Raw genomic sequence first — 13,989 nt, 5'->3', positions numbered from 1 at the left:
CCAGTAAACTGTGATAATAACAGGGAAATGGCAACCATATTGGATCCTATAGACAAGAGTTTCAGCTGTGGGCCAAGGGGCTTCTGATCCACCCAGCTTTTCCTTTGGGATGGGAAGGGACCCTGAATTGGACTGAGGCTGAGTGTGAAGGGAATGTTTGCTGTTTGCTGCTGTTCCCTGTTGACTTTAGCCAGTAGCTCTGTTTACAAACCCAGGTTGGTTTTCCCAGCACAGTTAATTAGACCAAAGACATCTGGTGTGAGGGCTGGGGAGGGCATCTGCTCAGAGCTTCCCCCTGCACAGCCAGCAGCCAGGGACTAGCTCAGGACAGAGCAGCTAAACAGGAACACGGCGAACAGCAAACCCGACTCCATCACACACAGAGCGCTCAGGGGCCATGGCTTCTTTCACCTTGCCTCCTCCACGCCTCCTAACTTAGCCTGCACCTCCACTTTCTGAGTCTTAAGAGACCAAAAAGGCAGAGCCTCAAAGCCTACTTCAGTGAGATTGGGATCCCACTGACCATAAAAGACTTGGCCTTTATCTCCCCATTCCTATATCCAAAAGAACTGGGAGAAATCTGACCCCTTTCTAAACACAGAAGACCCAGAATTCTGTAGGTGGGGAACTCCGGGTCTCTTCCAAGGATATCTCCCCTCCCTGGATACCTTTTCAGAAAAGGAGGTTCTGGACCCTTCTTCTTCCGTCCCCAGTCACCCCACCTCCAAGCGAATCCCTGACACTACAGGGAGGAGAGATCAATCCACCCTGGGGGAGCCCCCACCCGGAAGATTGAAGGGATCTTGACAAGGGCAGTTTCAGGGCCGTGGGGAAGAAGGGGAGGGAAGAAAAAAAAAAAAAAAAGACCCTGCGAGGGGGAGGGGCAGCGGCTTATCTCTCCCAGGAGCAGGGCGCTCACTCCAAACAGCTAATGCACTGGCGTGTGAAAGCCCCTCAATTAGCACTAATGATGCAATCAGGGAGGGAGAAGGAGGGACCAGAAGTTCTGGTGGAGTCAGCACCAGCTTAGACGCCCGACACACACTCCCTTCCCGGGACCCAGTAGCCCCTTCCCACCACCCCACCAGAGCACAGAAGTGCGGGGGCACAAATGCATTCACTACGTATGGTTAGTAATCTGCCACAGACCTCGGGGATTCCGGGGGGGGGGCAAACCTCCGGCTAGATCTGAGGCCTCAGACACAAGGAAAACCAGAGTCTTGGTAGAAGGGAGTTGAACAGAGCACTTTACGCCCGGCGATGACCTCCTCCGAGCCCGGGGTTCCCGTCCCACGCGCGCTCGCAGGTGCCGCCTTCCTAGAAGCCCTCTTCTTCACCCCAGCCCAGCGTCCCGGGCTGACCGCCCCCCCACCGCGCCCCAGTCCCACCCGCCAGGGCAGGGCGAACCCCAAGCCTTCCCAAAGAGTCCAGCCCGCCTCGAGGCCCCACCGGGGTCCCCGGGAGGAGGAAGCTACGGGATCTCTCCGATCCCCGCACCTGGGCCTCAGCGGCGCGTCCCCTCCCCGAGCCCGTTACGCGCGGGCCTCGCCCCTTTATCTGGCCAGCCCGCTCCGCTAATGGGGCCTGGCGGTCCCGTTATCCGCCCTCGCCTGGGGCCGGGAGACCCCCAAGCCTCCGGGCCGCCGCCGCCGCCGCCCCCTCCCCCGCTCGCCGGCCCGAGCTAGGGGGGCCGCGCGCCGGGCAGGGCCGGAGCCGCCTCCGCGCCGCTTCCCAGGCCGGGACGCGCGGGAGGAGGTCCCGCTGTCAGTCAGCGGGGAAGGCCGGGCCGGGCGGCCGGAGGGGGCGGCGCCGAGGACGGGCTCGCGCCGGGAGCGGGAGCGGGAGCGGGGGCGGGGCGGCGGGGCGGGGGCGGGGGCGGCTCCGGGCCGTATAAGCGGCGGGGGCTGGGCGGGAGGGAGGCAAGTGTCAGGCCGATGTGCCGCCCGCCAGGGGCCGGGGTCGGGGCCGCCGGGGCCATGCGCGCGGGCTGGGCAGGGGGCCGGCGGGACGCGCAGCGGAGCCGCCTCGGAGCCTGAGCCGCCTGGGGCCGGGGCCGGGGAGCCGCGCGGGGCCGCCCGCCGGGGGGGGAGGGGAGCGATGCGGCGCCGGAGGGCGGCCGTGGCCGCGGGTTTCTGCGCCTCCTTCCTGTTGGGCTCCGTGCTCAACGTGCTCTTTGCACCGGGCTCGGAGCCTCCGCGGCCGGGCCAGTCCCCGGGGCCCTCGCCAGCCCCGGGCCCGGGCCGTCGCGGGGGCCGTGGGGAGCTGGCCCGGCAGATCCGGGCGCGCTACGAGGAGGTGCAGCGTTATTCCCGCGGGGGCCCCGGGCCCGGAGCCGGCCGACCGGAGCGGCGGCGTCTGATGGACCTGGCTCCGGGCGGACCGGGCCTGCAGCGACCCCGGCCCCCGCGGGCCCGGCCCCCGCCCGACGGCGCCCCAGGCTGGCCCCCGGCTCCGGGCCTGGGTTCCCCCGGCCAGGGCCCGCGCCTGGGCTGCGCCGCGCTCCGCAACGTGTCTGGCGCGCAGTACGTGGGCTCCGGCTACACCAAGGCCGTGTACCGGGTCCGCCTGCCCGGCGGCGCCGCCGTGGCGCTGAAGGCGGTGGACTTCAGCGGCCACGATCTGGGCAGCTGCGTGCGCGAGTTCGGGGCTCGGAGGGGCTGCTATCGGCTGGCGGCCCACAAGCTGCTCAAGGAGATGGTGCTGCTGGAGCGGCTGCGGCACCCCAACGTGCTGCAGGTACGCGGGCGGGGTGCGGGAATGAGGGGCTTAGCTGGGAGCGCCCGGGTCCTGGTCACTCGGGAAGAGAGCTCCAGGCGCCAGGGACTGCCTGGAGTACACCGGGTGCAGACCCGAAGTAAGGCACTGCACACTGCACCACCCTGCCTCTCAGCCCTGGGTGAGCCCCTCTTTACCGGCAGCTCCTGGGTTTCTCAGCTTGCACACATCCCTTAAAGATAAGAGGCCCCCCAAACTCCAGCTGGCGCTGAGGTATGGAACACTAGGATGTTAGATCTAACTGCCAAGTAAGGCACCAAACATCCGTGCCTGAGTCAGCTTCCAGTGATCAGGTCCCCCGTGATAACAGAAATCCAACCCCCACACCTTTAAACTTCCAGGGGACCCAATGTGGCTTTAAAGGTGGAGTGGGAAAGCAATGGAATTGAGAAGGGCTGGAAGGAGACCCGTAGTCTACTGGACTCCCAACAGAGGCCCACACATCCCACCCCATCCCACCCCACCCAGAAGCTACTGGAAGGAGTCAGCTAGAAAATGAATGCACAGCCTTTCCCAGAAATGACCTAGGTCTCCCAGGCCCTAGAATGGGTTCACTTGACCCACTGGGGAAGCCTTAGGTCTTAGGGAAGTAGTGGAGGGTCTGAGTGCCCTACTATCTGAGTGTGTATGGTCAAGAGCCTGCCAAGTTGAGAAGCCCAGGGGCCTGGTTTCCCACTGGGTGAAACTTGTCTATTTATTGGGGAAAATGGCAAGAGAGATGAGGTCCATGTTGTTCTCTCCAAGCTGACTTCCAGGCTGTTCTCATAGTATCTGCACTGCCTTAACGGCCCATTTCTCTCCTAGGTCTCTGTCCTTGAGTCTGTCTGGGATGAGAACAACTATTCCCTCTACATAAGTCCAAGCAGACTGAGAGGGGAACCCCTGAGAGATCTTGATGGGGAAAATACGGCATTAGCACAGGTTCCCCAGCCTTAAGCCTGCCTACACTTCCCATCTCTCAGCCACTCTGATTAATCTTTTTATACCCAGAAAGCTGACCAGAAGCCCAGCACTGCCTCTCTTTTCCTCAGGAGTGACATGGGACCCCAAACCTGGAGGGAGGGCAGTGGAAATTAGAATAGACTGGAACACCACGTCCACTCCTGCTGGCTCACAGTCTCCCTGGGACACCTTCACCCTGGCCAGACTCTATGACAGGGTCCTGTGCCTTGCACTGATGGTAGAAGATTGGGCAGAGCCACCTTTGTGTGTGGTTATGATGGCTGCATGGCTGACAACTGTGTCCCGAGCTTCAGGGAATGAGCGGCTGGTTACGTGGCCATTCTAACTGGGAGGATCTTACTCTCTTCACTTCCCAAGGGCTCTTGGGAAGTTTGTAGAAATCCTAGGGTGCCAGCCAGATTCAGCAGGGGCAAAAGGACCTTGAGTGGCTTAGCAGGATATTCAGTGTTGGTTGACTTAAGTCCTTCTCTTTAGATCAGGTTTGGCATTTAGCATGCCTTCCTGTATCTTAGAAACTTCTCCCTCACTGGCCTCACCAGACTTCTCAACAAGCATGTATACAGTCCCCAGTCCAAAGAATGGCCTGCCCCTGTAATGTTAGGCCCCTGATGCCAAGATACCGGAGAAATACCTTCTAATTCACCCATGCCCTGGTCCAGGCCTATCTGGGGTCGCTGAGGCTGGAGCTAGTGGATTAGCAGTGCTAAGCTAATAAGGGTCCCAGTGAAACAAGGGAGTCCATAGTATGTTTAGGGACTGTTATAGGGTAGGTCTCCCAATTACTGCCTGGCTCCCAGGCCAGTGTTCCTCTGGGTTCTTCAGCTAGGCTACCTCTGCAGGCAAGGAAGCCTGCAAATGGAGTCTCCCTGCTCAGGAGACACCACCATGTGCCAAGAACTACAGTTCCTGTTGTTTTAATTCCTCTTAATCATTCAAAATTTCAAAACCGTTCAACTGTTTGTTGAATCAGGGAGGAGCCAGAGAACCTTTCTAGAGTTCCCCATAGCAGGCTATTGAGGCCCCTTTCCCTGTTCTGAAGAGTCTAAAGTTGTGCTGTGGGCTCTAATAACAAATGCAGGACAGCAGGGTGAACTGGGCCCTTCCATGCTTGAGCTCTGGTCCATCTTTTCCTAACTCCAATACACTCTTCCCCAACCCCCTCTGCCTCTCTTGTCTGTCTCTCTCTCATCTCTCTCTCTCTCTCTCTTGTCTGTCTCTCTGTCTCTCTGTGTGTGTGTGTGTGTGTCTCTCTCTCTCTCTGCCCCTGTCTCCATCTATATCTTTCACACACAAAACAGATGCCTCTATAGCCCAGGGTCAAAGGGCACAGGGTTTTCCCTGACACATACCCATCATCCTGGGGCCTCTGGCTTCAGATGGGCCCCAGGCCTGCTTGGGTCCAGATCCTAGCCAAGCTAGAATATATTTCCTTTCCCAAACAAAAGATGGGATCGAAATGCTTAGCCTCATGCTTGGAGGGGGGGGAGGTGAGAGAGGTTAATGGTATCTTTTTATTCTTTCCTGAGGGGTGTTGATTAATACCTCGTTAACAGTGCATTTAACGACCTCGGGGTGTTTAATAACCATCAGAAGTTTCTCACAAAGGCTCAGTCTCTGGGCAAGAAAATGAGAACCAGTCCCCAAGACTACTCTCTTTACCTTTCCCCCATCCCACCCAGGGCCTGGGGCCTGTCTAGGTCGGTGAGGGATATGGACTAAAGACAAAAGCAGGGTCCTTGGGACTGCATCTGTCTTCCTTCAAGTCGTACTCCAGGGAATCTAACGACCCAACACTGAGTTGCTACCCTCATGAAGGAGAGTTGGCTGCCTTGGGGAAGGAGAGCCACCAGGACCCGCAAGAGGAAGGGGACACAGGGGGGCCCGCAGGATGAGCACGCTGGCCTGAGAGTGAAAGTGTGCAGGGACATCTAGCCCACAGACTCCGCACCCCTACCCCAGCCCTCCAACACTCTCCCTCATGTGGCCTGGACAAATTGGCCTTTGTGTTTCTACCCCACAAGCTGCTGTGGCCTGTATTGAGAGAGGCCAGCAGAAGCAGGGACCCCTGTGAACTCTGAGGTGAGTGTTAGTGACAAAGTCAGCTGTGCCTCCCCTGTCACAAGCCTATGCTTCAGATAGGGCCCCCTAAAAATCTCATCTTCCCTAAAAACCATCCTTCGCTATCACCTTCATTGACACTAATTAGTCACCTTCCCAGATAGGCAAAGAGCACCCAGGGTTGTGCCTCTGCCTTTTCTCCCACAAGACCAGAGCATAGGAGAAAAATTAATTAAGCTGCCAGAGAGTGGAAATGGTGAGGAGTAGGCTGGGACTGGCCTGTGTATTAGCAAATGGTATTCTTGGAAAGAACGGGGAGGTGGAACCTGAGTAGCATATAAATGTTCATTTGCGGTCCTATGTTTGTTAGCTGTGTGACCTTATCTGAGTCAGATTCCCCGCCTGAGATTGATGATTTCGCACCCATAACGCCTGTTAGGGCTATTATATGCATGTAGTGCATTTAGCACAGTTCCTGGTTAACACATGGTAGCCAGACCTGCCCAAATCCCTAAGTGGCAAAAGTTCAGAAAGTTGATAGAGTCAGTAAGAACTCTGGCTTCAAGAAAAGAAGGCAGGGTTGGGAAGGTGGCTCAGTGGTAGAGCGCTTGCCTTGAATGCCTGAGGCCCTGGGTTCGATTCCTCAGCACCACATAAGCAAAAAGAAAAAAGCCGGAAGTGGTGCTGTGGCTAGAGCACTAGCCTTGAGCTGAAGAGCTGAGGGACAGCACCCAGGCCCAGAGTTCAGGCCCCATGACCGGACCCAAAAAAAAAAAGAAAAGAAAAGAAGGCAGACTTGCCAAGCTGTTCTCCTCTGGCCTGAGCCCAAGCAATGGCATAGAGATGGCCTCAGAGCAGAAGGAGGGGGCATCTGACAGGCCTTCCTTGTCCCCACCCCCACCCTGCGACCTAATGACCTGCCCTGGGTTTCCCCTAGCTCTATGGCTACTGCTACCAAGACAGTGAGGACATCCCAGACACCCTGACTACCATCACGGAGCTGGGTGCCCCTGTGGAAATGATCCAGCTGCTGCAGACTTCCTGGGAGGATCGATTTCGGGTGAGCAGGAAGGAGGGATGGGCCCCTGGGCTCCTTGCTGGGATGGTTCTCCCTTAGAAGGCAGCCTTCTCCAGCAGCTCAGACTCCTCCTCAGCCTGGAGAGGCGGGGTCAGACTAGCGGAAGGGACACAGGCTGGTTTAGGCTATTGGCCAAAGGGTTAAAAAAAACAGGATACAGGATTTTACTGGCTATGCTTTGGCTTTCCCCGCAAGTATGTGTTCACGTACATGTGTGCCACACACAACACAGGAGGGCTAGTTTCCTGAGACCACAAACAGCCTTAAGATCAGTTTGACCTTCCCTTTATTCTAATACACTGACCTAAAACCACACTCAAGATATTCCCTCAGAGGAGAGATCCATAATCTCCAGACTGCCATCGCCCACCTGTTCTGTATTACACCTGCAGGGTCAAGCCAGCCAAGGATTAGTGGGAAGTCAGGGGCTTCCTCTCTAAAAAGCCCCAACTTTTATGGAGTACTGGAGCCTACTGAAGAGAAATGAGGGAGGGGATCCCAGAGTCCAGGAGGTCCAACCCAACCTGTCTGCCCCCAGATCTGCCTCAGCCTTGGCCGCCTCCTCCACCACCTGGCCCACTCTCCCTTGGGCTCGGTCACTCTCTTGGACTTCCGCCCTCGGCAGTTTGTGCTGGTGGATGGGGAGCTGAAGGTGACAGACCTGGATGATGCCCGAGTGGAGGAGACGCCATGTACCAGCAATGCTGACTGCACGCTCGAGTTTCCAGCCAGGAACTTCACTCTGCCCTGCTCAGACCAGGGCTGGTGTGAGGGCATGAATGAGAAGAGGAATCTCTACAATGCCTACAGGTGACCACCATCTGCTTGGGAACTCCAGCCTTGGAGGGTGGGCCTAGAAGGGTATGACTGGGCAGAGAGCTAACGTGGGGTCCTAGAGGCCTCTGGGGAGGGAGACTAGCCTTAGCCAATGGAGCCATGGAGCAGGGAAAGCCTTCCACCCAGTTAAGAGAGAATGTTCAGGCTTCTGATGCTGAGGCTAAAAATAGACCACTCCAAGGAGAAGCCGGGTTAGAGGGGGGCAGCTGAAGGTTTCTGAAAATAGCGTTGGACTCGGCCAAGGCCTGGTAGAACTGGCATATCCCCTCCCCACCCTCGCTCTTGACCTCTGCAAAGCTGCTTATAGCTGAGAAGCCCCAGCTAGGGGGCTGCTGTGATGCTGGGGTCAGTCAGAGGACAGTGTGGGCTGGAAGGTGGGGAATGGTGGGGAAGCACAAGTCTCAGATCTGTTTGGTCTGAAGTTAGTTGTGGTCACAGCTGTGCCCAGACCCATGGCCCAAGGCTGAGTAGACTGCCTGCGGGTGTGCCTGATCACTAGGGCTGAGGGATCTTGCTTTCCAGCTAGGCTAGTATCTGTCTCAACTCAGATTTTTTAAAAAGATGTATCCTTAAAAGCAGCACCCCACTCCACCCTTGGGCTGGGAATATGGCTTAGTAGTAGAGTGTTTGCCTAGCATGTATGAAGCCCTAGGTTTGATTCCTCACTATCACATAAAGAGAAAAAGCCAGAAATGGTGCTGTGGCTCAAGTGGTTTAGTACTAGCCTTGAGCAAAAGCTCAGGGACAGTGCCCAGGCACTGTCAAAACCCCAGGACTGGCAAAAAAAAAAAAAAAAAAAGCAGGCCCCTGACTCCCTGGTTTCCCTCTGCCACAGGTTTTTCTTCACATACCTCCTGCCCCACAGTGCCCCACTCTCGCTCAGGCCTCTGCTGGACAGTATCGTCAATGCCACAGGTGAGACTCAGACCCCATCTGCTTCCCATCCATCTGCACCTCCCCAAGGTGTGTGTGGGGACAGGAACCAACTACAGCATCACTGGACCCAGAATCCATCTTTTCCCAAGGCTTATTCTGTAGTAAAGGCCCTCCCCTCCCAGGCCACAGTTGTTTGAGTGTAAGGCCCGCCTGGAGGCAGTAAGGACAGCCTCGCTGCCCCTGTGGGGAGGAATGAGCGCCCGGGCAAGCCATCACAGGTCACACCTGTGCTGCACTCACAGGCGAGCTCACCTGGGGTGTGGACGAGACCCTGGGCCAGCTGGAGGCCGTGCTGCACCTGTTCCGGAGCGGGCAGTATCTGCAGAACTCCACGACAAGCAGCAGCATCGGTGAGTGACTCCAAAAGAGATCTGGTGACTGAGATGTGGAAGAGTGAGTGACGCCACCCTAGTTGAGCTAAGTGGCTCCCCGCCCCCTCCCCTCCCCCCTCCCTCCCCCCCCCCCCCCCCCCCCCCGCTTCCCCCCAGGCCAGGGGCCCTGGTCACTAAAAACCATCCTAAGAACACTTGAGTGATCCGATGACTCTGGGAGGTCCACTTGAAGATTCCATCTCTGACGAAGCAAACACACAACTCATTCTGTCTTGAACTGAATGTCCTCAGACCCCTCCATGTCCTGGCTGTGTAACTTACCCCCAAGGCCTCACTTCCTTCATCTGTGAATTGGGTGCAATATCACTCACCTCACAAAATTCTTATGGGGATTTTGTGGCCAGTGAGGTGTGTAAAAGCGATTAGCACAGTTCTTATTACACAGCTGGAACACAAAATGTGTTTGCTTCTCTTTCCTTCCTCTGTACTCACAGGGCTAGAAGAGTAACTGGAGGTGGAGGGCCCTTCCCCAAAGCCAGCCAAGAAGCTGATTCTCCCAGGGTGGGGGAGAATTCTAGCCACTGGTTATAGGCTGTGGTCCCTCCACAGAAGCCTGGGGTTTAGCTGTGGTTGGCAGGGGGGCAAGGGGTGGGCAGCCTCCTTATTCAAGGAGCCCTGGCCAGTCTTAGGGGTGGGGGAGCCCTCGTTAGCCCTGTAAATAAAGTTTAACGAGGTGAACAATGGCTGGCTCTGTCCCTGAGGACTCTGTTTATGGGGCTATAAATCACAGCCAGCCCTGGACTTTGGTCTAGTCCCTGGCAGGAGATGGAGGCCGGAGGGCGGGGTGGCCAGAGGCCCAGGGATTCTGCATTATCAGTTTAGAACTGGGGCTCCCTGCAACAGTGAGAAAGATGGGTGGACAAGAGGCCTGCAGCCAAGCAGCTCTCTGAGCCTCTGGAGCCTTCTGCATCACTGAGAGACCTCAGCCCCTTCCGCAAACACTCTAGCCATGGCTGTTGGGATTTTTTTTTTTTCATTTCATCATTTGCATACCTCTTAACCTCAAAACTCTATGAGTGCCCTCCCAAGCCTATCTGAGGTTAGGACCTCTGTCCCCAAGGCCAGAAGCAGATGTGACTTCTAACCAGCACTAGAAGCTGGTTAGAAATGCAGATTCTCAGGCCCTACCCAGATAAGATTCCCTGGGCCTGCACATGAACAGTGAGGTTTCAGAAGTCTGACTCTAAATGACTTAAATGCCCTGACCTCAGCAGCCAGCCTGAACAGCTGGTGGTTGTGTGTATCCACCTGTCTGTTTTTCTGTCCCACGTATATGTCCACTTGTGCTCAAGTGCCGTGGCCTTTGATTTGAGAGTTGTTTCTTTCCCAAAATCCAACTCTCTGTTTGGCCATCGTTGCACAATCAGCCTCTTGGGGTTTTTTTCTTCTTTTTTCTTTCTTTTTGTTTTTGTTTTGTTTTGTTAGTCAGAGAGCTGAACTCAGGGCCTGGGTACTGTCCCTGCAGCTACCACTTTGAGCCACAGCTCCACTTCTGGTTTTCTGGTGGTTAATAGAGATAAGAATCTCACAGACTTTCTTTCCCCAAGCTAGCTTTGAACTGCAGTCCTCAGATCTCAGTTTCCTGAGTAGCTAGGGTTACAGACTTTATCCACCAACACCCAGAAATCAGCCCACTTTGAACAGAGATCTACCTGCATCTTTTTTTTAGGGGTCCGGTTGTGGGGCCTGAACTCTGGGCCTGGGCTCTGTCCCTCAGCTCTTCAGCTCAAGGCTAGCGCTCTACCACTTGAGCCACAGCGCCACTTCCAGCTTTTTTCTTTTTGCTTATGTGGTGCTGGGGAATCGAACGCAGGGCCTCATGCACATTTGCAAGGCAAGCGCTCTACCACTGAGCCACCTTCCCAGCCCTCTACCTGCATCTTTTTGCTGAGGGTACTGGCCTACACATCAGCTTTCACCTAGCAAATGAGTCTCGCAGTCCTATTCAGAAAGTAGCCCTAGCCCTCAGCCAAGACACACAGTTCTCATTTTGCATTATCCCCAACCCATAGAGTACCAGCGTATCCCAGACAGCACCATCCCACAGGAAGACTACCGCTGTTGGCCATCCTATCACCATGGCAGCTGCCTCCTGTCTGTGTTCAACCTGGCTGAGGCTGTGGATGTATGTGAGAGCCATGCTCAGTGCCACGCTTTTGTGGTCACCAACCAGACTACCTGGACAGGTGAGCCAGAGGGAGAGGGCATTCTGAGGGAATGGCTAGACTTCGTAGGAGTACTGGGCAGAAACCAGAGGGAAGGCTGAGCTGGTGAGGTAGAGGTATCTGTGTGCTCAGGAGTCAATTTAGGTGGGTGGCTCTGCCTCCAAGGAGAGAAACATCCAGACCTGTTACCTTTTTCCTATGCTCCAAGGTCGAAAGTTGGTCTTTTTCAAGACTGGATGGAGCCAAGTGGTCCCGGATCCCAGCAAAACCATATATGTGAGAGCCCCTGGCTGATCTGTGAAGAGTTCAGCTGACCAGCTGACCATCCTCACCAGGTGGGCTTGCCTGTGGTGCAAGTAACATGCACTAGAGGCCCTGCCTGTCACCTGGGAATCCCTGCAAACAAGGCTGACATCCCAGACAGACCGATGTGACCAGGACAAATGTGCAATAATGCAACATGTTAAAATGTGAGTTTGCCAGCTTAGGTCTGAGACTGCTGGCTCCCAGACTGCAATGACTGGTTGAGAGACTGATTGCCTTTCCTGAGCTCTGGGCTGCGAGCAAGGCTCAGGCTCGTCTGAACTGGGACAGTTCATGGTGTGAGAATGTAGCCAGAGCCCTGCTACTGCTGCTGCTGCTGCTACCGCCACCGCCATCGCCACCGCCACTACTGCCACATGCCATGGCGGGCGGAGGCTGCGTGGGGATAATCAGTCATGGAATGTTCTCTCAGCTCCAGATGGGAGACTCGGTGAAGGGGGTAGAGATGATCCCATTCCTGCAGAGTCTGCCTCTGTTCTCCTGACAGGGGGCACTCCCAGGCCAGCCTAGGGGTCGGGGCAGCAGCACACACGACCATATGAGCCAAGATAAGAGTGGAGGAGCAGGTTGCGTTTGAGCCAGGACCTGGGGTGGGGGTTGAGCCAGGGCCTTTCTGCCTCATTTGCTTTCAGTGAAAGCCACAAAGCAGCCCAAACCAGGCTCTCCCCCTCCTGGATTTTGTATATCCAGAAGCTTTTGTACTTCTTGTTCATTAAATTGTTTATTTTTGTAAAAAACAAAACAAAAACAAAAACAAAAATTAATCCGCTAATAAAATGACATTTCTTGACAAAAACCCTTCTCAAGACATGGCTTCTTGGGCTATGATTTACTTACCTAACCTGGGTGTGTGTGTGTGTGTGTGTTTGGCAGAATAAAATCTCAGTGGCAAATATGGAATAAAAGGTGTTCTCAGATCCTCGTCCCATAGTACCAACCTCCCACCTTGTATCCCCTCCCCTTTCCCCTAGGAGGTTCTCATTTTAACATATCCCAGCTCCTTATGTACAGAGCTCTAACCCATGGTAGTGATGGGCTCATGGTGCGTTTTGGACACCTCCGTTAACTAGAGGGGAAATCATTCAAAAAGGAATTATGGAAAGCAGGTTCACTTTGCCTCTGCATGTGGTTAGAACATCACTGGCCATTATCACTACTGCCTACCACAAGCTCATGGGCACTTTTCTTTGTAAGAGCCTTTCTCTAAGCAAGAAATACATGAAGGGGACTGGGAAGGTGGCTCAGTGGTAGAGTGCTTGCCTTGCATGCATGAGACCCTCTGTAAAATTCCTCAGCACCACATAAGCAGAAAAAGCCGGAAGTGGGGCTGAGGCTCAAGTGGTAGAGTGCTAGTCTACAGCTAAAGAGCTGAGGGACAGTGCCCAGGCCCAGAGTTCAGGCCCCACGACCAGCAAAAAAAAAAAAAAAAAATACATGAAGAATGGGGAGAAAGAGAATCTACAGAAAGAGCACCCTCCCCTTTCTAGATTTTAGGACAGTTTATCAAGGGAGGGGTGTATGGACACATAACTAGAAGAGGTGGGGGGGAGGTCATTCAAAATCTACTGAAACTAGAGGCCCACACCTGCGCAGATGTGGTTGGTATCATTTCTCATATGCAATATAAGTAGCTGAGGTGCTAGAGTTGTAGGCTCCTCATCATGGACACCCCACTGACCCTCAAGGTAGCAGTCACCCCCATCCTCACCTCCAGCTCACACGTACATGTCTTATTTGTGGTGTCTGGGCTTACAATGGTGGGCAGAAGGGGGTGATCAGAAGCTCCACAGACCCTCATGCTGTGACTTGTCCCAGCCAAGTCCTGCCCAAGCTCTCCATCCCTTAGGCCTAAGTCCTCTTAAGAAGGACCTCAGCCTCCAGACCTCTCTCCCTGGCTGAACTCATGCACCAAAATGTTTGGCATGTGCCATCCAATGTTAGACGCACTGCCCAGGCTGGGCACCGGTGGCTCATGCCTGTAATCCTAGCTACTCAGGAGGCTGAGATCTGAGCATCATGGTTCAAAGCCAGCCCGGGCAGGAAAGTCCATGAGACTCCTATCTCCAATAAACCACTAGAAAACTGGAAGTGGCACTGTGGCTCAAGCAGTAGAGCGCTCGCCTTGAGCTGAAGAGCACAAGGACAGTGCCCAAGCCCAGAGTTCAAGCCCCATGACTGACCCAAAAAAAAAAAAAAATGCACTGCCCAGTTACTCTTCAAGTCTTATCTAGCCTGAGGGGCTCTGAAGGCAGACAGGAGGCTCCATGTCACCAAGCTGGGTGCTTGCTAGGAGTATCAGGATTGACCTGATGGAAGGGAGCTAGGGCGAGAAAACTGATGACCTCTCACAGTCCGAAGAACACAAGACCCAAGTTACAACCAGAAGAGAGCCCACAGGGCCCAGCATATGCATGACTTAGTAAGGAAAGTGAAGGCTGAAGATGGACCAACCCCTTTGGAG

General features: G+C 55.1%; 1 protein-coding gene across 1 annotated transcript; it reads left to right on the top strand.

Moving 5' to 3' along the window:
* Positions 1–2,083: 2,083 nt before the first annotated feature.
* Pkdcc (protein kinase domain containing, cytoplasmic) lies at positions 2,084–12,265 on the top strand. The gene is made up of 7 exons (XM_042675510.1): positions 2,084–2,736; positions 6,734–6,856; positions 7,413–7,684; positions 8,547–8,626; positions 8,890–8,997; positions 11,052–11,225; positions 11,413–12,265. The coding sequence occupies exons 1-7, from the start codon at positions 2,098–2,100 to the stop codon at positions 11,496–11,498; spliced, it is 1,482 nt and encodes a 493-aa protein (XP_042531444.1). The 5' UTR covers positions 2,084–2,097; the 3' UTR covers positions 11,499–12,265.
* The last annotated feature ends 1,724 nt before the right edge of the window (positions 12,266–13,989 follow it).

This window comes from Dipodomys spectabilis, unplaced genomic scaffold (assembly GCF_019054845.1).
Source record: "Dipodomys spectabilis isolate Male_0828 unplaced genomic scaffold, ASM1905484v1 ptg000026l, whole genome shotgun sequence".
Taxonomy (NCBI): domain Eukaryota; kingdom Metazoa; phylum Chordata; class Mammalia; order Rodentia; family Heteromyidae; genus Dipodomys; species Dipodomys spectabilis.
The sequence above is the reverse complement of the archived record's forward strand: the minus strand, read 5'-3'. Positions and strand labels throughout refer to the sequence as shown.

Bases quoted from the DNA above. Each gene is read 5' to 3' on its own strand.
- Pkdcc (XM_042675510.1), top strand. From the start codon at position 2,098: ATGCGGCGCCGGAGGGCGGCCGTGGCCGCGGGTTTCTGCGCCTCCTTC. The intron at 2,737-6,733 runs GTACGCGGGCGG...GGTTTCCCCTAG, and splicing joins GGCACCCCAACGTGCTGCAG to CTCTATGGCTACTGCTACCA. The intron at 7,685-8,546 runs GTGACCACCATC...CCTCTGCCACAG, and splicing joins AATCTCTACAATGCCTACAG to GTTTTTCTTCACATACCTCC.